At 33.4% G+C, this 25,929-nt stretch overlaps 1 protein-coding gene across 1 annotated transcript in view; it reads left to right on the top strand.

The window, feature by feature from the left end:
• CSMD1 (CUB and Sushi multiple domains 1) overlaps window positions 1-25,929 on the top strand; it is a 1,041,152-nt gene that overhangs the window by 814,411 nt on the left and 200,812 nt on the right. The window contains 5 exon segments of the mRNA XM_079329059.1: window positions 1,891-2,007; window positions 3,359-3,574; window positions 6,659-6,847; window positions 21,419-21,511; window positions 21,514-21,587. Of these exon segments, the coding sequence (XP_079185185.1) occupies window positions 1,891-2,007; window positions 3,359-3,574; window positions 6,659-6,847; window positions 21,419-21,511; window positions 21,514-21,587 (689 nt within the window).

Here is a 25,929-nt window from a genome sequence, read left to right as displayed (position 1 = left end):
TACTGAAAGATTTTTTTTCTCCAGGTCTTTCACCCACTTTCATGTCAGTGTAGGAGAAAATGTCTAACCTTTCTGGAATATGTTCTCTAGGCAAGCAACAGACAAGGGTTCGAACACAGATTCAGTTTCTTCTTTTCCTCACAGATTAAACTTCATTGTATTAGTTAGTCTATAAGCATGGAATAGAACTCACAATCTATTAGGTAATCATTTTGTTAGTGTACTTGCCTTTTGAGGCTCAACAAGTTATGACCCAGATTTTTGGAATGTGACAGATTTAACTGAAGTGGAAATGAACATTTTGCGCTCATCTGTAGAGTACTGATGTTCTCAAAATTTTAACTTCAGAAATTAATTTAGCAGAATAAATGCCTAAGGGAAAAGCATGTTTCTTTGTTTCATGCCAACAAAGAAGAAATATACTTGTTTGCAAATGCAAGGTGGTTAAAGTTCTCTATAAGTAATGTGTCATTCTCAGAATGTGCTAATGCCAAGATGGAATGTGAAAATAATTTTTGAACAAGAGCTAAATTAAAGCACATCAAGTCCAGATTTTTAATTTTAAAATATATACATGATTTTGAAATATGTAATATTTGCTTTAAGTAATGTCGCACAAATATTTTTCTTCCTTCTGTGATGTTTACAGAATTAGATAAGGATTTTTGAATGAATTTATTATTGTTCATTTATGACACTATGAATTTGATGTCTGCAATGCTGTTTTTTATTATTAAGTATTGTTACCAACAGTATATTTATTGTGGGTTTAGTCAAATGTGTTTTAATTCATACTTGCACATAGAAATAACTATTCGAGTAAAACCAGACTGGAAACATTTCCTTTCCTTCTACTTACTTATATATAAATTGCATAAATCTAAAAAACATTAATAACTTTAACAAAAAACTTAGTCTAATAAGAAAAGAATAAAAAGAAACTTAAGCTATAAACCAAGTGTATGTGTATATATACACATCCACATAAAGGTACAGCAGGATTTTTGAATATTTTGTAATTTATATTTTCCATCTAGTTAGAGGCAGAGTGTATCACTCTATGTGAGGGAGAAGCCTAAAAGCATCCTAATGTTTTGTTGCTTTACTGTTTAATTATTTAGCATATTAAAATTAAAAAAACTCCAACAGCATAAAAACTGGACAGCAAGAGATGAGTGAAAAGAACAGTCATGCTGTATTTATTTATAAGATCTGTAAACAATTCAGCATGCAAATCTTAAACTTTAATTAATTTGCTATGCAAATTTGAACAGCCTAGTTTAGCAAATTCAAGTATGCATAAAATGTTTTCCAGCATGGTCCTCATGTCTTCCAAAATATTCAAATCCAAATAAATTACTCATGATTGTACAATCTAAATCTTTGGAAAAGACGAAATTTAACTTTTTTTTTTTTTCCTGACTGTTGCAGCAAGCATCAAAATCACTTATTTGAAAAAAAAATTTACTTTTTATTTATGTATTTTTGTTTGTTAAAAATACAGTTGAATATATGCCTTCAAAATATTAATGAAAGAAAAATAGCAGCAAGATATTTTTTGAGTTACTTCACAAACAAAAAACAAAAAACTAAACCCCCTTATTTCTTACATACTACTGCAATAGGAATTTATACTTATTTTTGTATTCTGCTTACTAACAGGAGAGGCTGTAGATGAACAATAAACTCCTCTTCAAAGGTTATTTTAGAAGAATACAAATTGTTGTCAAAATGATTGTTGTGGCTTTGGATTAACTTCTTATTTTAGTCCTTGACTATATTTAATTTTAAGTGTAGTTAAAAAATGCTCTCTCTTTCTCTCAAACCCTTTTACAAGATAGGCTTTTTGTATTACTTTTCTTTTTTTTTTTTTTTTTCCCTCTTCTTAAGCTTTATGTGGTGGATATATTCATGGGAAGAGTGGAACTGTCCTTTCTCCAGGTTTTCCTGATTTCTACCCAAACTCTTTGAACTGCACTTGGACTATTGAAGTGTCCCATGGCAAGGGTAAGTATCTAATATATTTTGCATATATATAATGTCTGTATGGGAAAAATATCAGACACACATATTAAAAAAAAAAAAAAAGAAAATGTCCTTCATAAGTTAAACCAGCACTTTCTGCATTCCTTTGAGGAAGAAGTTTAACTTCCCAGATTAAATATCTTCAAAGATGGTATTTCCAGTTTGTATTTATTTTTCAAATGAAGAAATTTTTTTAAACAGTTGCCAGAGGCAATTTGGTTCAGTCTCAGAAAAATGGAAAAGAGTAGAAGTGGGAAAATAGTAGCTATTAACAGTTAAATAGTTTTAAATTTAACTTGAAAATATGTTTCACTATTATTAAGCATAAAGGAACAGATTTGATCTCTTTATTGGTAACCTTAGATTTCCAACTTAAGAGTAAAAAACATATATATCTTTATGTTACATATGCAGTAGAGTAATATTTGAATGCATAGCTGATCTTGTCGTCTTATTTATTAGGGGAATGTGTAAAACAACCTATGGAAGAAAGCCTGGAGAGTGCTAATAATACGTTACACACCACTAAAGTAAAACATAATAAAAATTTACTGAGAAGTATATGGGAAATTTCTACTTTTAAAAAATCATCTTTAAGACTTTTTTTCTTATAATATCATAAGAAATTTTTAATGTAAAATATATGTAGAATTGTGCTAAGAAAAATGTTATTCCCCACAATAAATTTATAAATTTCTTCTTTATTGTATTTGAAAATTTATTCTATTTGCAAACTCAATGATAAATCAAAATTTAATTCATTACTGGATTAGAAGTTGGCAAATGAAAAAACAGTCATGATGTCAGGTAAATGATCAGTCCCAGAAAATAAGAATTTGTATTTATGTGAGGCTGCACATAAAACTTGGGTATGATTTGTCCTTGTATTTGGAAACTTCTCTGAAGCTTAGAATGCAAAAGTAAAACACATATACAAAAGTTTCAGCCAAGTAAAGTGCATCTCCTAGTTAATAATGATATCATGGTAGATATTATAAGTAAAAGAGACATGCAGGAACTTGAATAACACCTAAATAATACAAATTAGAATTTTTGGAGTGCTATATAAAAGTAGCACTGAATGCCATCAATTGTGTTATGGGAACTATGGATTTAAAGTGAGCTATACAAGTATCTACATTGCACATATTATTCAGTTGAGCTCATGTGCTTTCTGCAAACTTTATTTTCAGAATTTCAGGTTTGATTCTAACCTTTTCTCAAAATGTTTCCGTGTAACATAAGAATTTATTTCTGTGTCACCTATGTATAAAGGAATAGAAAGAGTTGCTATTAAATGCTTTTCTTTCCTCCCTTTTTAATTCTTTTAAAGGTGTGCAGCTGGTTTTTCATACTTTTCACCTTGAGAGCTCTCATGACTATTTGCTCATCACTGAAGATGGGAGCTTCACAGAACCAGTAGCCAGGCTGACTGGCTCAGTCTTGCCCCCTACAATTAAAGCCGGCCTCTTCGGAAATTTTACTGCACAGCTCCGATTTATATCTGACTTTTCAATTTCCTATGAAGGTTTCAACATAACATTTTCAGGTAATGAATTCCATCCTCCTAAATATCTTAAAACTGTTCCAGATGATATTTCAGATAACAGAAACATTATGAAACACCATAAAGTAAAAAAAAAAAAAAAATTAAAAAAAAAAAAAAAAAAAAAAAGAATTGAAACCATATAGTTTAAGGTTTAAAAAGATTTGAGAAGCATGTTAGTGATTTGACTGTTTTAATTTTTCCCTGTTCTCACAGAAACATTAAAATTGTTGAAAAATAAGTCTGGAGGAAAATTAAGGGGAAAAAATTGCAAAAATAGAAGGTACTGCTTCATAAGAAAGAAACTAACTTATAAAGTATAGAAACTAAAAAAGCAATGGTATGCTAACTCAGATTCACATAGGACTCTAAATTAAAGACCGATTTTGAAATAGAAAATGTGTATATAAAGATAAAATAAAACATCTATTAGCTATTGATGTATTTATGCAAATGATCTCTTTAGGATGTGTGAAACATTTGTTACTGCTTCTTATTTACAGTCTTCAAAAACTGGATTGCATCTAATATGCATTTCTCAATAATTTTCTTTGCTTATTTCCATTCCTAGAATAGAATTATTGTAGCAGGGCTCCCCAACAAGAGCTCATCTGTTTTTTGTTAGCTGGTCAGATAACTCAAACAGGATGAGCTGTCTTCTAGTGAGTTATTTTGGCCATAGCCAAAATGGCCAGTGGTCTGGCATCTCCCAACTGCCAATAAACATCTTACATTTGAAGTGAGATCTGGATGGTAAAGCTGGATTTTTACTGACAGAAACCTCACTTACAAACTAGAAAATCCACACAAAACTTTCAAATAGCAGAAATCCTCTATGCATGATCCTGGAAATGTGTGGAGTTTCTCCAATGAGTAGGGACGCTTATTTTACAGTTACTCCCTAGTGGCTAAGTGAAAAAAATCTGTGTACAATATTGTCACTTTGGTAAATTACAATAGTCTTCATTTTGGAAGCTTTAACTATCCATACCTTGAAATAGTGCACTGTTTTATGCTAAGCTGTGATCTACTAGTATTTCTTTAGTTTCATACTGTGTAGTAATTCTGATTAGAATCTTTGGTGTTTTATCTCTGTCTGTCTAATAAATAATTATATTTATAAATAGACCTGATTTGCCAGGTCTGGCAAATTAGTCAATCCTTGTGGACCAGACTAAGTCCTTAAATTTAAGATGCTGCTGAGTTTTGAGGCTAAGGCAGGGCTTGTCTGAAGTTTCCACTTATCCCATGACACATATAAATGAATCAAGTGCTAGTTGAAATGTACATGCCCATGTATATTCTATGGAAGGAGTACATCCTCCTCACATCCAACTGTCCTACATGATTTTTCAAGAACTGAAAATGAACAAGTTTTATTGAGAATTCTCAATGTTTATGACCATGCTATTTATTACTAATGTTCTCATTTAGCTTGCTTATTTTAAAAAGGAAAAAAAATTCCTTACTGATTAGAGCAATAGTGTTGGATTTACTCCTATTAAATGCTACAGGATTTGCTTCTGGATATTTTGGATTCACCAAAGCAGAGGTCAACAGTTTTACAAATTTGAAATGTAAATATAAATATTAATTATTTCTCTGATAATTTGTTTATCACTAAGTCAAAGGAGTAGAGCACTAGCCAAGTTGTAGAAAAACACACAAAATATTGTGGATGTAAGGGCGAAACTGTGCAGTAACAAAAGATATGGATCAGAGAATTTTTGGAAAACAGTTGAAGGTTTATGTCCTAGGTACTACTTCTTCAACATACAAAGCCAGCATATGCCATAATTTATCTTAAATGCACATTTTGAGAAATATTATGAGGTACAATAATTTTATGATACAAATAGGTGATTCTGGTTTTGTACTTTCATCCAATCAGGATATATTTCTTCTTCGTAAGAAGTGTTCAGTGAGAACACCAGTTTTGAATGTCATCAAAGGTTATATTTGTCATGAAAATTTCCATGTGCCTAAAGGTAAACTACAGGGAATTTCCATGTCCAGCTTAGCCTCTGAAGTACTAAACAGAGGTAGTAGATCATATATTTTCTAAATTTACAACATTTTCCAGCAGAAACTGATGTAGTTTATAAATTATTTCTAATATTCAAAACTTTCCCACAAGACAGTTACCAAAGGGAAGTATTTATTTTATTCCATATATCAGTTGTTTATATACTCACTCAGAAACTCTGGTTTAGCTTCTTCCCTGACTAGATGGAGTCTCTTCCTCTAAATAAGTAGATTTGACTCTACTTTCTACTGACATCCAAGGTCAATGTTCTAGAAAACATTTTTCCTTATCTGTTGCCAGAAGGGACCCCTTGGGTCTTTTGGATCATATTCTGAAGAATATAAATTCAAATATTTTCCATTAGATGTTAAGTTGGTCTCTTTCAGCATAGTTTCTCAAAGCAGGTGGTAGTGAATATCTAAGAAAAAAAAAATATATAAGAAAATGGGTTACACAAAAAGTGATACAGCATATTCTTTGGAGATGAGGAAATGGATGGCTCATAAATTTTCTGAGTTTGATTTGCTTCCTGTGTCACAGCCTTGATTTTTTTCCCCCATTAGTTCATTCTGGCTCCTCCTGAATTATTCCTAATGTGTAGTTATAAAAGCACACTTTTTGAAAAAGTGTTCTTGTCTTTCGTTCACCTAAACTTTTGTTTGATTTTTAAATTAGATTTTCTTCATTACATAATGATTTCTTTCAACAGTAAGTCTCACTTCTAAAGCTGTTTGGGAGTTCAGATGAAAAGAAACTAGAATTATATACAAAGGAAGTAATTAAACAAAATTATAGCAAACCACTTACAGCACAAGCTGATTACAGCTCTTGAAATTAAGAAAATAGATGTAGTGTGGGTAGGACACATTAGATATATAATTACAGTATATATAGGCATAATAGACTTACAGAAACAGTACTGGGTTTAGTAGAGAACACAACTCTGAAATGCATGTATTCCAGCTGTTCCATGCTCGCACAATGCAAGCAATTTGGTAAGTGCTTTTTTCCATGTGGACAACTTGTCCAGATAATAATACATTATGCTTTATTGTCTGCAGAGTATGATCTGGAGCCTTGTGACGATCCTGGTGTTCCTGCCTTCAGTAGGCGAATTGGTTTTCGTTTTGGTGTTGGAGATTCCTTGATTTTTTCTTGTTTCCCTGGATATCGCCTGGAAGGTGCTAACAAACTCACCTGCCTGGGAGGTGGTCGGCGTGTATGGAGTGCACCTCTGCCAAGGTGTGTGGGTAGGTGGTCACATGCTTTCATTTCATTCATCAAATCGTTAATAGCACATGGCATGTGTCAGAGTACTGGGCAGGGAACAAAGTGCTTGGGCTAAAACACTTGATTCCCAAGCTGTAAAATCTTTAAAGACAGTGCAAGATATAAGTAATGCATGTCTCTTTATGTAGAGAACAAAAAATAGAGAGGAATAATTAGAATTATGCTAGCAAATAAGATCAAAATGTTATGTGAGATAAAATTTAAAAGTAATTATTAGACTTTATGTTTGGCACAGTTAAGTTATAAATTTCGTACTTTGTTTTTTGGGGTAGATAAAATATGTTTAGAGGTTTAAGGTAAAAATGCCCTACTTTAGAGCCTCTGCAGCTGGTTTTAAGGGTCGGGTTATTTCTTATTGTATTGTTATTCTTGTAATTCTAAACTTTTGGGATTTTTACAGTTTATAAACTGCATCAGAGTGTTTTTAAACTTTATTTTTTAACACTAGTGTGCTGTTGTTAAACATCAGTAACTATAAACTCAAATTGAGTGAACGGTTCTTTTCTTGGAAAAGCTCTGACACTGTATATTATGAAATTTGTGCAGTTGCTGTATTTGTGAGGTGGTTTTATGTCCACCATGTCAAGTGAATCTCATCAGCTACTATTGGCATAATGCTTCTGAAAAGTCAAATATTTCCATACACCTCTAAATGGATTTCCTTAAGAGGGTTCTTGTTTTAAGTAAGATTTTATTTTATAAAGGGACAAACTCTGCTTCAGCTTCTTTCTTTTATTTATTTTAAAAAGATGGATCTCTATATCTGAAAAAGTCACCTACATTGTATATGCATGCAAGATACATAGAAAAATGTAAAATATCTCATTTTTTTTTAAATGGGGTTACTTAATCTATGATGAAAAGATGTTACAGAGAGAAACCAAAATAATATGGAGTTTGCATTTATTTGAAAATTGTAGATTTAAGTCCTAGACTGTTTTCAGCCCTGGGATGTTTTCTTGGTTTGGACTGTTTGTTTGTTCATTTCTTTGTTTATTTTGGGGGTTTCCTCTGTTTCTAGGGGGCTTCTTTATGTTCCAGTCAAACACGTTTAGTTTATTTTAGATACCATAAAATCTTAGTCATCTGTAGAAATATTATCTTGTGCTGAAAAGAGACATTCTGTATGATGCATGTTTTTGAAAGCTTTGTTAACTTTTAGAAAGTCCAAAAGTATCTATAGCAATAAGAGATTCACACTCAATGTCTTGAAAATGTTCACTTAGTTATCCTGATATTGTGAATGACACATTGAAAAGCTGAAAAGATTAAGTATCAATAATTAGCTTAGTGAAGTATCAGCCATTGAATTAGCTGGGAATTTATAGGACTAATGTAACCACTTACTGGGCCAGACACATATATGCCTGTATGTTCTCCCAAGGATAATTAAGTATCACACATCTAGTCTTAAGTATATGTGTTATGTCTGTTATTCATATTGAAATGGAATTTATTTACAGAGCTCACCATTTCCTTTTTCTTCTTATTTTTAGTTTTGAATAAATTGTTGACTATCCCTGAGACACTTATGTCACTAAATCCATGTACGAGGTCCCACTTTCTAACTGATTAGTAAAACCTTTTAAAAAATATACAAATGAAAGTGGCACTTTTCTAAAATAAGATAATCTAAATAACTCTTTTAACTCAACCTATGTCTTCATTTCATCTCATGTAGTGTAGCAAGCTAAAGATATATATATAATGCAATTACGACAAATGCAAGGACAGAAATTTTGCTAGGCAGCTGAGTGAAACTGAGGGGGAAAGACATACTCAGTGTCCTTCATAGCTGCTTTCATAAGTGATTTTTTTCTCAATACTATGAGGGTTTACAGAAGTCCCTTTTCTTGTTGCCATGGCACCTAAAACATTAGGGATGAAGATATCCTCTTACCCTGAAAAGGAGTTCACACAAAGATGTATTCTTTCTCAGAAGAGTGAAAAGAAATGGCTTGTCCTGAAATCTGCTGGATTTGAAATCTCCATTCAGAATTAAATCTATTCAATTCTGTGGCAAATTCATAAGTACATTACTGGGTTCAGTAGCCTCTTGATTATTACTTCCTATTTGTCATTTCTATAGTGATCAAACTCTCACACGATATATACACAGCAACAAGGATTTTGGCATCCTTCTATGACACATGCTAATACAATCTTTTGTGATTCTTTTAATCATAATCAGGATGAAATTTAATTGTATTTAAATTATAAACTAAACTTTCACATGAGCACATGCTGTTTTGTATCACAGAAGTTGTATTCAGTTTCATCTGTTGTTAAAAAAAACAACAAACCAAATGGTTTCCAGAGGTCTTGCACTTCTCCATCCAAGTAAATAATTTCAAGTCCTTCCTCTAGGGTTATCTCAAGCATGCTGTGCAATTTTCCTAATTAGAGAACTATTTGTGCCTTTCCACCCTTTCATCTTCTTTGAAGAGTTATTTTCCAGGTAAAGCAGAGCTTGGGAGGTCTAGTTAGCCCAACATCATGATGTTGCCATCCTTAATTTTGGATTTTGAGTCCTTCATGAATAGCATTGTCATAACTTTCAGTGGCCTTCTCTCCACACTGTGCAACTAGATGGTCTTCCCCTGTATTTCTTTATCTGATTGCCAGCCTGAAACTGGTTTGCTCTCAGAATAAAGCAGCATACCCTCTTCTGAAATCAGATTCATATTCATAAACAGGTGGACTAATTTCCTCATGTCAACCATTCTCTTTTCAATCAGAATGACTTTGTGTAGCTCAGCTATGCACTTCAGGTTTTTTTCCATATTGTTCCACTTGGCCTCAGAGTTTTGAAGAGTCTAGCTAGAGTTTCCCTTTGAGTTGTCACTCTGTTTTAGAATGTGTTCTCCAGTTGGATCTGTCCATTGACTAGAAAGCAGTTTGTGCCTATAGCCACCTATTTTCCACTATTTGAGGAAGAGCTTTACTGTTAAAGTGTGCAGAAGTTCCACATCCTTAGGGCTGACTCCATTTGCATGGTTTAAAGAACACATATTATAATTACCCAAGGATTTCCCCCATCACAGAAGACTATTTTTTTTCTTTTTTTTTCCTTCTTTAAAGGGGTGCTTTTCCTGTAGAAGCATATCTCCTTCCTGTCTAGTGAATTTTCTGTTTACATTGACATGATGTGGCTTTTCAAGAATATTCTGTCCTTCCACCTCTATATACCATGTGTGGGAACACTGGGATTGCCAATCTCACAGAGAATTTTTCATTCTTAAATTGTTTATAAGAAGATAGTGGGGTCATCCACAAAAAAAAAAAATCTCATTTCCTCTAAGGGCTTCCTCAAAACACTCAAATAGCAATGATGGTGTCCCTGACAACTGTCCTAGCAGCTGATAAGTGCAGATGAGGCACTCTACTTTTTTTCACACAAGAGTACTGCTTCCCCTCTTTCCAGACATGGTAACTGCATTTGAAAAAACTATCACAAGATTTTTACTGAGCTGGTGAGTCACTGCAGCACATATGCTAGTTAGGCTTTTCTGCAGTTTCCCACAATATAAAGGGCATAGACAGCAATTTGAAAGAAAAACAGCCTGTCTATCTGTATATAGCTGCTCTTTGAGATATGTTGTTGCAATGTACATTCACAGTGTTCTTTTTTACCCCTCTTCTCAAAATTCACTGAGAAGAATGTGACATTAAGGGGCACTCTCCTACTTTTTCATTTTGCATAAAGCACAAAATTGGGTAATGAGCTCATGTCTATAGACAATGTCAAGAGAAAAATATCTTTCTAGCAATACTGACACAAGGCTACTTGGAAGATAAGCATGCATAATTCTTGAAAAGAAGTGTCACTAGGCCATGTCTTTTGATTTGAGAGTATTGATGTAAATATCAGGGTTTTAACTGTTCTGAAATAAATTGTGACTTGTAAGGATGCTAACCTTATCATCTGGTATGCTACTGTAATTGGTATGTTTGACTATGTGTGATAGTTTAATTTTCCAGATCTACTTCTGGATAATTTACTTATCATTTAAAATTACTGGGTTTATATTGTGTGGGTGAAAAACAAACTGCTGGAGTACAGACAAGTTTCTCTTGATTATCTTTTGTCTAGTCGAGGGAACAGCTTTTGTCCCCTTCATTTATCCAGTGTCATTGCTTGTTATTTTGTTGCTATTATTTCTTTAATTATTATTCCAGTATTTTCCAGGGAAAAAAAAAATCAAAAACATGCATTTTGTTAGTAATTATGCTGACACTACTTCTACACATATTTATGCCATTTGCTTTTCAAAGTTGCAAATGTTGTATATACCTTTAAAAATATATACCTTTTATACTTATTTCATCACTGTGAAGACAAAACTAAGTGTGGATGCATATTCTTACCACTTTTTTCCTTCCAGCAATAACTCTTTTTTCCTCTACCTACAATTACACAGTTCTATTATGATTTTATTTGCATTTCACAGTTGACTAGTTTTTCCTGAGGGCAAACTCCAGGTTTTAGTGAGTAATCCCCCTAGAGTACAGATTTAAGGGTAAAGCTTCAAGGCAGTCACGCACCTCTGCTATCCACAAAGCTTTGTGAATCTCAGAAGCCTAGTGAATAGTGGTGTCCAGAAAGGAGGTGGAACAACTTACCATGAAAACAAAATTAAAAAAAAAAAGTTCTAAACAACCAAAAGAACCTCTAGTTCAGTAGAGGTCATAAGAAATTACAGCAAGCTTCCATTTGCAAGAGTAGGACAGAATTTTCTGTCTTCTAGGAAGGATATAAAGGAGTTGTTTCAACTTATACACAATTATTTTAAATCTGAGGGGGAAAGAAAAAGAAAAGAAAAAGAGACTATGAGAGAAAGAAAGAGAAAGAGACAAAGAGAGAGAAAGAAAAAAGAGAGAGACAAAGAGAGAGAAAGAAAAAGAGAAAGAGACGAAAGAAAGGAAAAGAGAAAGAAACAAAAGAAAAAAAAAGAAAAAGAAAGAAAAGATAAATGTGTGCGTGTGTGTGTGGCTGGTTTATTTTAGAACAGTTTGGTTCAATGGAAAGAAGGTATGTGGCCACTGTTCTTATTATCTATGAAAATATAAAAAACATCATTTAGAAAATATATAAGGAAAAGAAAAAAGAGAAAGAAGGGATAAAAGTAGATAGTGGAGAGAAAAGATATTACTGCATGAGGATCCACCAATGAGACTATTGCTACTTAGATGTCCATTGCTCAGAGTGATGGTTGTGGTCTTGATTCACTGAGGGTGAGGAAAGACTCTACAAAATATTCAATGGGTTTTTGATAGTTTATGACATTTATCACATTTTTTTAATGTATCTTAGCATAGTGTAGCCAGTCATGCCTTAACAGAAGAGATGAATACCTTCAGGCCTATGTGTGAATGACCCAAAAACTTCCCTGGGAATTAAGTTTTACATCTGAGCCAGTTGCCTTTTCCCTTATCTGGCTCGAGGGCCAACTTGTTGCTGAACAAAGGTCAGTTTGTAGTGGTCATCCTTTGTTAAAATGTGCTCACCCCCTCTGCACCACGGCTGGTCTTACAGATCAGAGGTTTCACTATCACACATCCAAAACATCCTCCCCTTCATTTGGAGAGATGCAAACCTGGCCTCAGCAAAGCACCCTGCTGCTTTTGCAAATAAATAATCAAGTTATTAACCCCTAACATTCCAGTACCTCATAAGAGGAAAGAAATATTTGCTCTTCAACTCTCTTTATGTAATTGTCTCAACGATTATATTATTTGATTTGCAAACTGTTTGTGTCTGCTTGTCTACACTTTCCCTGCTCACTATCTCTTTAAAAAATTTAAATTGTGTAATTTTACCTGTGTATGGCATATAACAAAAATATTATTTGTGCACTACACAGCATACACTATATTCAGTTCAAACTAGCCTTTCATGGTAAGGATTGAAAAGACTACAAACACAACATATCAAAGAATAAACTTAGTTTAAAGTGCTGTGTCTTTTCTGTTTGGTTTGGGTTTTAACCTGCATTATTTCCTGTCCCCCATAAGTAATTTCAGCTGTATAGAATTCCCCAATCAAACTATAAAAAAATTAAATGGTAAAAAAAAGGAAAGCACTCCTATATATTTTCATTTTATATTTAAGTGGTGTTGCTCCTTTATTAAATTTTATATGGCACTTGACTTTTAATAGTGCATTTATACAATATTTTAGTAAAATCTTCACTGAGGTATTGCTCACTGGTATTCACATTAATACCACATTAATTTATAATATTCGGTTGTTATATTAAATACTACTTTGAATAATTGGTAGGGTGCTATAATAAAATGCTGACACTATTTAATAAGCTTTTTCTTTTTAATAGTTTAGTTAGTATTCATTGCAAAGTCATCAATTGTAATTAATACACTCTGTCATGTTGTAGCATTGAGTTAATTTTCAGTGAGATTGAAACAAGTGAGAGACCTGTTAGTGTGAATAGCTGGTGGAATCAGTGAGTCAGGGGTCTCTCTGAATTCTTGCAGTGAGAAATCAGAGTGCAGCATTGAATTAAAGCCTTTGGATGGATTGAAGTATATTAAGCTACTCACACAAGAAACTAGAATTCTTGTGTTTGTGTCTTAGCTTGTTGGGAAAATCCCATATACAAGTATGTCTTGGGAGAGTTGATGCTTCTTGCCACTTCCTCTTGCCTTTTGCTTTTAGCTATTTGCTTTTAGCCATCTCCTTATTGCCACTGTCTTTTACCTTTTTTACCTTTTCTGCTTTTGCTTTTGTTCACTGTCAAAACCCGAGAGAATTATAAGAGCTGCCTTAGCAACATCAGCCCCACTGGAACCACCAGAAACAGTTTCGGCTTCTACTTGAAACTCTAAAATAAAACTTAGCATAAACTTTAATATCTGTAACTGTGCCTTTTGAGATTGATTGTGCTTCTGCAATAAATAACCTTTTGTCTTAAAAACATTGCATTTTTATAAATGCAATCAAAAGATTGTGTTACTTAACCACTTCTTTTACTTTCATTTTTTGACTGAACATCGAAGATTTGCTTGAGTTAGTCTTGGAGTCTTACTGTGTCCTGAAACTTTAAATGTGGTGCCATATAAAAATTATACATTGGATTTGTCTCCATCTGAAAACTGAAACTTTAATATTCAGGAACCCATACAGATTTCAGTTGTGCACCATGAGCACTCTGATTTTATTTTCAGAATGAGGAGTGACTTGCATGAAAACTCAATTACCTTTATCTGAGACCTGGTATGAAATATTAGTCACCTATACTTAGAAGTATATACTTATTGCCTCAAGTCACACTTTTGCCTTCTTTCTACAGTTTAAGTCTATGTCTGCTATGTTTTGTTCCCTGCTAAGAAAAATAATGTGGGAATGTGTGTCCAAAGCTTATTATCAGATGATACTAGAGAGAGTAGACAAAAATCTCAAAAGAATTTAAATACAAAAAAATGCCCATACCTTGTTTTGTGCCAATAATCCCCTGAGGCCAATTAACATCACAGGATTTGTTTTGAGAATGTGAGTAGTGCCTTTTTTCAGTGGCATATGGACTAATTAAGCAAACCACAGAAAAGAATTTGTCTGCTGTTTAGGCCTTCCTTTCCTGCTTCATTATTCTGCGCATTCAAATTGTACAAAAAAACTCCCAAATTCCCAACAGAATAGGAGGTTTGTTTTCAGCAAAGCATTTCAGTAGGGTTTTCACTGAGCATTCTATCAGCACCATCATATGGGTGCTTCTTAAAGAATGTTAAGAGAGGCTGACATGAACATGCTTTAGTAGTGCAGTCCCTAGCCAATGACCTAACTTCACTTGAAATCTATATTAGAGAAGCAAACAAAAAGAACAGAGAAAAAACTCCTCAGGCATCAACCGGTAAAACGAAGGAAATAATCCTCAGACAGAAAATTCTCTTCAGTAAAGGTAGTGGTGACAATAATAAAGATAATAGCAGTGAGAAAAAAAGCCAATATTTTCTTGCTTTCTCCCTGATACAGTTATATTTTTCATGCAGACCTTCTCAAGATCCTCCTTGGTAGCTTATGATACTGTTTACACCAAATGGATCATGTGTGGGTGCTGCAGATTAAATAGTATTTTACATGATATATTTGTGCATATATTTTATTGTGCATTGAAATAATTATTAACTGCTTGTTATCTACAAGGTTCTATTCAAGTATGAAGTTACAGACTAAATACTACCAGATCTGGAGTGATGTGATCTTTGTGTAGAGTTACAGGCTAAAATTTCAAGGCAAAAGAATGATAAGTGGGATGAGAACAGTATGATTTAAAAATCGATGGCAATCACTTTTTAGGAGAAATGCAACCAGCATAACAATGTTTTCTGAATTCAGCAGTGCCAGTTGATATGCAATAGCACTTGTGAACCAGAGTGGAGGTAAAGCTGCAGCCACCTGGCAGTGTGTATATGAAAAGTTTACAGGTGCAGCCTCACATGTAGGGCAGGCTGCAGAATTGGGGATGGAGGACTGCTGACAGTACAGACTCAGACACTGTGCAGTTGAGTTGCTGTGGAAACTCCACGTGCACCTCAGTTTGATGCAGTGTTCCAGTCAACAGGAAAATTCAACTCCTAGCACTATATTAGAGTTTGTGCATGAATTCATGCTTGAGTCCATTCATGTATTGTGTCTGCCCTGCAGAAGTCATATGCTCAGCTTTACAGACCCCTCACTGACCTGTGGAGGACCCTAAGCTTTTTGCTATTATGTGTGGCAGAGCATACATGCTTTATCCATGATCTCCTTTGCTCTTTTATTATGTTGCATAACCATTCTACTGGATAACAATATTGTCCAACAGAAACATAAGGAATATCTAAGCTCAGGTTCTTTTCATACTTCTGAATTGCTGCAACATTTTGTAAATACAGCAAAGATATTCTGCACTCAGAGAGTGCCTTTGTGTCAGGAAGCCTTTAAACTGACAACACACGACTTTTATTTGATCTCTGCTTTAAAAATCTGCTTAAAATCCTGTCAAACCTTTTAGCAAGATGTATGGAAGAAAAAAAATAAAGTAAACTTTTCTATTAAACAAAGTTATTGTTACATTTTACATGAACTATATTTCAAAGCAATTCAAAAATCCCTGAATTTTGTATGCTTTATTGTTTGTGCTCATATTCAGGAAGTGTTTGATGATCTTCAAAAGATCTACCCTCTGCAGTTTCCTTTTATCTGATTTCAAGTAAGACAATGAAAGAAAGAAAAAAGTTACTTATTTAGATAGAATTTAAGTTACTTTATTAAGCAGAAGAACAAAGAATTGGGTCAAGAATCTGTTCCAGACATTACTCTCTCTGAAGGGGAATAAAAGAAATTTGATAAAACAGCATTTTTCAGTCTGCTGTAGTTCTTACCAAGGTTATAACAGACAATTTGGAAAATGTAGTGAAATTAAAGCATATAATTTCTCCTCTAAAATCTTTTACATGTGGAAGCGGGTAACATACAGTTAGTATGAGTGTACCTTTTGAATTTGAAGGTGGATACTTTTGATTTTATAATAAATAAATAAAACTACTTTAAAAAGCATACAAGATTTAAAAGTTATAAACAGAGTTAAATGAATATGTTTTTGTGTGCTTTCCACCTTTTGAAACACAGAGGGAGTACCATATTTCTTTTTTTTTTTTTTTCTTTATAAACAAGATGTGTTCAAGGACACATTCTTTTGAAATCTGTTTTTTTGAATGCTGTCTTTTGGCAGACTTCCACAGTTGGAAAGATTTGGGAAGTGAAGGACCTAAATTGGATTCATGTAAACAGCTGATATTTACCGAACAAATTTTGTTTACTGTGTGCTAGTTTAAGCTATATAACAAGTGACTTAGATGTGTTTTAAATGAAAACACCCTCTTAGTTTTATAGATCTTGTCAGGACACAGTAGGTGCTATTTCAATTATTTCTCCAAGAACCAACCTTCCTTCCTTTCCTTCCTTTCCTTCCTTCCCTCCCTTCCCTCCCTCCCTTCCCTTCCTTTCCTTCCTTTGCTTCCTTTCTCCCTCCCTACCTCCCTCCTCCCCTCAACCAAGTTGAAATAACTCTCCTATATCCTTCCTAGAGGTAAGAGAAGTCTCTCCTACCCTTGCAAATGGAAGTTTTTTGTCATTTCTTATGGCCCCTTACAAATTATATTTTCTACTTTCTTGTGTTTTCATGGTTTTCTGGCTTAATAAGTTTTTAAAATTTTTTTCTGTTCATTTTTCTTCTTAACATACTTTTAATATATTCTCTGTTAAAAATATCTTGGATTATACTTTTTTTTTGGTCACAGGATATAGTTGAAATACATGACTAAATTGAAATAAATGAAGTGAGAACTGGATCTTACGTGTTTAATCTATAGAGTAGGTTTCAGCATCACTGACCATATTGATGCTAAAAAACTTGGAACTTTGAATAAATGTATTTTGTATCTTGAAAAGTGAAATAGATTGATACGGAAACAAAGGAAAAGGAGACATGCAACATAGAGAAGGGATCTCTGTTCCATCATATGTATTTCAGTGCTACGTCTTTTATAGCAATTTTTAGGTATTCTATCACATGCAGATTTTAAGTTCTTAAGTTGTGCCTACATTATACTAAGGCAAGCATATCACATAACCACACAAAGAGCATTAGGAAATATATTAGGTTTTTTTAAAAGCTACAGTTTGAGGAGCTAGTCCTGAAAATACTGATTACATAGATAATGTTTAATGGGTATGTTATAGTTTGCCTGTTCAACTAAATTCACCCTGATATTTCCAACACAAGGTTGTGGATCAAAATATGGAGACAAATATATCAACAGTAACTACTTTAATATCAGTAAAGATTATTTTTTCTGGCAAGTTCCATACTGTCAATGTTGACATAATTTAAGACTTGTACATATTGATACCGATACCGATATTTGACTTCTTTTTTTTTTTTTTTTTTTTTTTTTAAGGGTGCATACGGGTAATACTCAGTGAATTGTAGTTAATAAATGAAATTTTATTGACTTACAAAGTGTTTTTTTCTCATGTGGAGGAGTAAGAAATATTTTTTTATCATTCTGGGCTGGGAAGGCAATACATGTTGTCAAGATGAAAGCAGATTTCTGGAAATAAGCAGGTATCTGGAAGGCACTAAAATAAGGAAGTGGCCTCTGCAGTCAAGAATTAAACAGCTCTTTCGAGATAATATGATAGTATTTTTCTGCTTGAGTTACTAAAATCAGTAGTTACTCATAGAACACATGTACTAGACAGCTAAACTTGCATGACATCTTTCAAGATTGGCAGTGCTATACTTTTCAGTTACCATAGGTGGAGAAGCCATATCCCTTCTTTACACAAAACTGCCATGGCTTCATCTCTCACTGAGAATATAAGAGACGTGGCTTCCTTTGCTTTGCTTCTGCAAAAGAATTTTAAAGTATATCTGATGCATGCTTGCAGAATCATCTTGTCAATGTAGCCAAAGGCTCTTGTTTCATTTTGCTTAGGGAATTAAAGATTAATTGGAGGTGAATAAATGGAACTAAACTAAATATATTTTTCCAGTCTAGTAGTTTGGTGCTCACAAGATAACAGGCAATGTTGATTCATGGGTTACTTCAGAATTTTATTTCCCAACTATTTAATATATGAGCTTTTTCAAAGAAGTATTCCTTCTCCCTTACTGATGACTTACCCACTGTGCTAAAGAGGTTAGTCAACATTTGTTCACTGTGACTGATTTTCAAATCTCTCTGTGTGAGGCAGAAGTCATAGGAGATGCACGTTCAACTCCTCAGAGGCACAGTGAATTTAATTTAGAAGTCATACATTCTGTCTGCATGTGTTAATTATTATATTAAAAAGTAGCAGCAGTATCATCTAGTGTAAATATTTTTAAAGAAAAAACATGACTTTCCCCATACCAATAAGTAAATATTAGGTCCTTGAAGGGGAGACGCCTTTGACTGCTTAGTTTTTCCTGCTGCCAAGGCCAGACTCAGTATTGCTTCTTGCACAAGTAGTATATTTAGAAAGGTAGTAGTATTTTAACTTTAGTTTCTAACTCTCATTATTTCTGATATTATGCCAGTACTTTTATTCACAGATTTAAAATTACCATGGCTTTGAACCTTGGAACACAGACTTACTGGAGCAATAAATATATCAGTTTCTGGAAAGCTCATTGTAAGCTTTCTCTATAGCTTCATATGTCTTAGTGGTTTACATACACCCACTGAACAAAAATAGAATATTGCATGAACATCTTCAGCATTGTACTTGTGTATTTCTAGATCTTTAAAGGGGTTACATAGTAAATAATGATGCAGCCTAAGGGACCACTGTTTTTTTTTGCATGCATCTTTACCTAGGCAAACACTTGTTTGCAGGAGGTTTGTGTAGAGAACCAGTGTTATAAAGTTTTACATTATTGTGGCATTAATATTAGCATTGCTTTGAATTACATTTTATAAACTTAATCAGTTCCACCTACTTCCTAAAATCCAAGACAAAAATAGCTACACATGGATACACCAATATGTACAGAAAGACACACCAATATGCTACAAAATGCTACAGAAAGACGTATATGGAGCCATATGTAATAGGTGTCACATATTTGACATGCTTTAACAAAGAAGTATCAAAATAAAAATCTACTCTCTCAGTGTACTACAGTTCTTTGAAACATTTAGGCAATGTAAGGTGACTTTAAACGTGTTAGAAATACCCTGTGCATCCTACATTCCCCAGTGAAGAAGGAGTTCATCTGTCTGAAGTTTGGTTGCGAGGGTTCTTACTCCCCCAACACCTTCTGCCTATTAAATATAATGTAGCTCAAAATTGAGGCTAAGGAAGAGGAGAATATGAAGCTGTAATTTAAAATAGTAAATGAACTCTAACTTAACATGCTAGATAAAGATGCTGAGCCAGTTTATTGGTGATTTCCTTTTTCATTTTGCCTAATGAGATCCCAAATACTGAATAGAAATAAGGCTCCATGTAAGATTGCAACAGTCTCATTCCCCTTTCCTCTCTTTCCCTTTTCATTCTTACTTCCCTTCTTCCCCTTCCTCTCTATTCATCCCTGCTTCTCTCTTCTTCTCCTTCTTAGTCCCTTTCTTTCTTCAGATTTATTGTAGGGAGGAAGTAAAAAATACACTAATTTAATACTTTTTAAAAGCAAGAGGGACATAAATTTGATATCTGTGAAGCCTCAGAAATGTAAAAACAAAATGTTTAAATTGCCTATTTGCAAATATAAATCATACATTTTTTCTTGAATATGCTGAAATCATTTATTGTTTGATATATTTGCTGGTTTATACATACAGTGTCTTTTCAAAATTTTCTTTACACATATTGTTAAACTATATTGAGTTTTACCTAAAACTGTATTCTGCCCCCACTTCCTCAAATACATGTTTTAACATCCTAAGAACCCTAAAAATCTATTAAACAGTTTTAGAAAAAATCTTTTTCTAAACCTATCACTTTTTGATAGGGAGTATCTGTTGTTTTACATCTACACATTATTATTATTTTAGCTGTTATTTTTTTACAAAACTCTAAATGAAATCTAAGGTTGTTTAGATCAAAAAACCACAGTATATTTTATCCCTAGTCTGAAAATGAGATATATAGATCAATATCATCTCATGCACCTAAAAAAGCTGAAGATTATTCTTTGGCATGTTAATGTTACTGTGGAATTTTATAAGGTGTTTTTCGGTAATTTTTAAGTGTTTTTACTGTCTATTTAAACAGTACACCAATACTATTTGCTGTCTGTTTGGATGTTTTAAACTGTGTGATGGAATTCATGTTGCATATTTGGAATAATTTTCTTAGTCTTTATTCAGAATTCTAATTCTGGAATTATTCCATGGTGTGGAACATACCACTCCTCCTACTCTTCATTGCTTTCTTTACTGGGGAGGTACAAAAAGAAATGTCTAATGGGAGTGTCAGTAGGTGCTTAGTGTGGATGACTGTGAAAAAGGCTCAGCTACTCTTTACCTAGAAAGGAAAGGGTCTCCTTGACACTGACTGATGCTATAAATGTTGTTTGTTTCTTGGGGTTTTTGTTTGGTTTTTTTTATTCCAGGTAGAGAAAAACATGTTTGAATGTACCAGATTGTTGGGGTTCTTTTGTTTTTTGGCAGCTAATTGTCTGCTTTTTAAATAGTTATTTTTAAAGATGAATAAACCAGTATTATGTTTATTTGAAATGTTACCATGATAAATATATTTCAATAAAGCATTCAATTTTTCAATGGTATCTAGGCTAACCTGCATTATGTTAGTATGATGGGGAGAACCAGGGGGATAAATTGCAGATAAACACACATAAGTGCACATAATAAACAGAACAGTGAAAAGCAGGAAATAGCAACTTTGTTAGGGTTTCTAGCAGTTGGTCCTACAGATGAGACCTGATAGAAATATACTTTTTATAGAGTCTAATATATTGTATTGACTCATATTTCTTGAATTGGATAATTCACTTCTTTTGTTTTAATGTGTCTATTTTCTTTAGCTGAATGTGGAGCAACTGTCTCTGGAAACGAAGGAACATTGTTGTCTCCAAATTTCCCATCTAATTATGACAACAACCATGAATGTATCTATAAATTGAAACTGAGGCTGGAAAAGGGATCCATCTTAGAGCCAGGAGCTTTCAACTGCATGAGGGAGATATTGTTAAGGTAATTAGAAAATTATTTCACTTTCTATTCTAAATATTCACATTGCATGAATAAATCTGTTTCCAATGCCAATTATCTTTATTTTCATTCCACTTTCTGACACAAAATTAAGGAATCTAGGTGGATAGCATCATTGCCTTTCTACTATTTCAATAATCTATACTAGATTCAACAAAACTATAGGCAACATTGTGAGCTCAATTACATTTCTAGAAGTATTAGACTGTTTAAAGTGATTTAAATCTTGAAAGGAAACCTAAAATTTGAACTTGGATTTTTGAATACCTAGTATTTTTTCCCTTTGCACAATATTTATAAGTGTAGCACAGGGATTTTACTTTTTTTTTTCCTAAATGGAAACTAACTTTGCAATATTGACTAAACTATAGTTATAGAAGATGTCTTTTATTCTTTTACATTGCAGATAATCTTTGAAACATGGCCTAAATGATATTGATTTTATATATATCTATATCTATGTAGATAGATTTTGAGCATGTATTTTTTTACAGCATGATAATAAGCTGTCTTTTCTTAATAGCAGCTGTTGCATTCTTGTATGTACTGAAAATCCTGATTCATCTGAAGTGTTGAGCATACATTAAATTAGTCTTTCAAATTTATGTCTACAAATTTTTGGTTCATTAATATTGAAAATAAAAAAGTATTCAGAATTCAATTAGCAACTTCCTTTCTGGATATCTCCCAGGAACTCATTTAACATGTTAGAAATTGATGTCTACATTTCAAATTTGGTTTTTCAAATTTGCACTGAGTGTTTCTCACAGGGAGTTTAAAGATATAAATGTTACAATCAAATATTGGTGGCTATATTTCTTACCCATTTCATCATCTTAAAAGCTTCCTTATGTAATTAAGTCTGACTATTCAATTCCTGCAAAAAATAAAGTATAGAGATAGGATGAAGGTGGGGAGGAAAAGAAAAGCCTTCATTTTAATACAGACATTTATAGCTATGTTATTATGTCTGTTCTTTTTAACAAGTACAATCTGCATTTGGCTATGAAATAAACAAAACTTAAGTTTAGTTTGTAGATTGAAAAGTTACAAAAGAAAAGCATTTTCTCTATCTTTACCCACAAAAACATTGATAATAAAGGCTACCATATTTAAAAAAATGCAAGACCTTGGTTTTGCTTTTAGATCAAAGGGAATTGAGTTGGTGGACAAAATACGTGATCTGTATTGTCCTTTGCTCCTATTATCCACAGTCTGACAGTGCAGATCCCCAAAAGTACTTTTTGCTCTGAAGAGATGCAGCAGAGAAGAAAGAACTTAATTGCCCATTGTGTTGCTTCAATGTGGTAAATAAGTCTCCCAGAAGCTTTCCAGATATCTAGTTTATAAATAATTTAATAAATTACTTTAAAATCTACAAGAAAAATCCCTTAGAAAACCGTAAAGAAACATTCAAGGAACTCAGCTATCCTTCAAAACATCTAATGAGTAATGTCCAGTGTACTTACCAATATTCCCCAGAGATACAAGAAAGATTTGCCTGAGACAAAGCTTGTTCTGAGCAATCTGTTAGATATTTTATTCTTTTATAGATCTTTTAGCACAATGCTTTGGAGGACTCAGAGGAAGTAAAGGCAAAATTGTGGTGATGTCAGAACTGCAAGGACTGTTCTCTGGTTTGAGTTAGTTAGCACAGCACAACTACCATTTATACAATTTAACTCTCTTCCACCAAGGTCTCTTTATTTCCTGCATTTATGAAAATAGTCTATTCCCTCTCTATTCCCATCCCAAGATGTCCTTTCACAAATTTCCATTGAAATCTACACGTTGGCAGGGCTATAGACTCCAAAGATTGCTTTCTTTCCTATCTGGACCCAAAATATGAGCAAAAGGTATTATAAACCTCAGCCTTCTATCTTGGTGCACAGAAGGAAGCTGCAAGGCCGCCTTGCTGGCAAGGGATGCATTAAGCTTACAAATATTTATAAACATTGTGCTGAAACATAGGACATTTTCCCAGCTCAGTATCTTACTTTGTTCTACAAGAAAAATCTGTATGCACGTAATGTTGTATTGGGTGCAGGTGCTCAGGCTGCATGTCCCTTTGGGATTATTTTATGCTATAAAATATCTGCAGTTAAGGAAATTTGGTAAGTTTAGTTGTAAGTGATTTCTTTTTACTGTGAGAGTGAGAAACTTCAAGTAACGTTAAGTAACTCTGACCAGCATTTCCTTCTCCTTCAGGTGAGTGCTGTACATTCCCACAGCAGGTGCAGATGAGCACTGTTGTTGGAGCATTTCTCCTCTTGAATAACCATAGTACTGTCCTCTTCTTTTGTCTGTATATTTTAACCCCAGCAAGAAAACCATACACTTTCAGTTCCTCAATAATAGGGAAAAACGGGCATCCCTGAATGCTTGGGCTAAATTAATCTTAAACACAGCTCCAAGCAACATTGTGATCATTCCCCACTGGCCCCCCAAGTTTGGCTTCTGCAGTCTGACTACACCTCCAATGGTAAACTCTCACATCTTGCACAGTAAGGTGGCTCACTGGAAGTATGTCTCAGAAACAGTCTCTGGCCTATGCAGCTTCTGCACTAATGCACTCTCAGGAAAGATTTGTGAAGGTGTTAGTAAGTCCACATTAAATTTGTTCTGGAATGTGCTGACAATAAATACTGTGTAGACAATCACGTTGTGATGACTTGACTCCTACTCTCTCACTATTTACTTGCTTTGAAATATAAACTAATTCTGCAGCTCTATATATCAGCTCAGTATTCAAGTGGAAATATTGAGGTTGCAGCGTGTATAGAATGGCATATAATTTGTAAGAATATTTCTGGCATCAGTAAGATTAATGCATGAGGAAAGGTCAAAACTATTGCTTTCAAGAAAAATGCATGCAGGTTAATGCCTGTAATCTGTGGGTAAAGCATTCTATAACTATGAAAAAATTGAATTTTAATTAGTGAGATAGAAATTTAAACTCAAGTAAAGTATTAGAAACAGTTTCACCATTTTGAAGGACATATTACAAAAGTGAATATTTAGATTATTTCTTTATTTCAGAGGTTTTCCTTTTCTCACTCACTAACACTCCTCTCCCTGTTCTCCCTGTTTTAAATGCCACTTGAAGATTCATAATTCTTTTAAAGTGGCTACTTTTTGCCAGAATCTTTCTAATGCATTTGCAGTGAATTGTCAGAGGTAAAATGAAACACAGAGTGTTCTATTCTGTTTTTCATCTCTTTTTGCCAAATAGACCTTTTTTTCTTCATGACTAAGGAAACTGTCATTGCAGCATGCAATTATGTTTCAATGGGTTCTTAAGTAAGTTAAAAGTATGTATAAATATGAATCAATAGTGATAAATGGTCTAGACTAGTTTATTAATGTATTCTGCTACCTCTGGAATCAGTGGCATATGACATGACACAATGGTTGCACACAAGCTGTCTATTGGGGAATGTTCCTGACCCACACTAATTAGCATCACAAGCACTGGCAAAAAAGCATTTTCTTCCTAGGACAGTTCAACCAACTTTTCAGTATCGACAAGGAAATGCAGTGTTTTGCTATTGTTCACTAACAATGTTTTCACTTATTGGAGTTAATATATGTACTTGCTTATGGTCTGTAATGTGAACAACAGATGGACAAGTGTCACCACAATTGAACCAGCTTCTTTTTTGTTTGTTTTGGTTTTGGGTGAGGTTTTGTTGTTTGTTTTTGGATTTTTTACAGCTGTTTACACAGGATCTCTCATATCTATTTTTAATTTCGTTAAACACTCTTCATTTGAATCTGCTTTAAGCTTCAGGGATTCTATTATTAACTTGTTAATCTCAGGTAGGAGCCTTTATCCTGTAATGGTGAGACTAGAAACACTGTTAAAATAAAATGTCTGTAAATTTTAGCTGTGCATTTGTTTTGTTTTTGTTTTATAGATGAGTAAAAATCTCTTTTTAAACATTTCTAATTAATTTTTCTATTTTCTAATAATGTTCAATTAGTGGAACATTCCACTTCAAGTATTATCTCCCAGATCAAGTGTAATATATCTATGGAAATAATCTTATGGGGGGCCAACCGATTCTTTACTTTGTTCAATAGATTTCCAGCTCTAATAAATAAGTGGAATCCATCCATGAAATTGATCTCAGTAGTTGTCCAAGACAATGGTTTTGAAGCTTGCAACTAATTTTTCAGATACTCTTAGCATAGCTTAAAGTCATGTTTCTTCCAAGAGGGGGATCTTATGTATGTGTAACTGCTTGCATGAACTTTAAATACAATGGATTGCATCTTCTGAAATATCTCAACTGTGTGCCTTGGTATAAGACAATCTTTACAT

The sequence above is a fragment of the Erithacus rubecula genome, assembly GCF_903797595.1.
Source record: "Erithacus rubecula genome assembly, chromosome: 2".
Lineage (NCBI taxonomy): Eukaryota > Metazoa > Chordata > Aves > Passeriformes > Muscicapidae > Erithacus > Erithacus rubecula.
The sequence above is the reverse complement of the archived record's forward strand: the minus strand, read 5'-3'. Positions and strand labels throughout refer to the sequence as shown.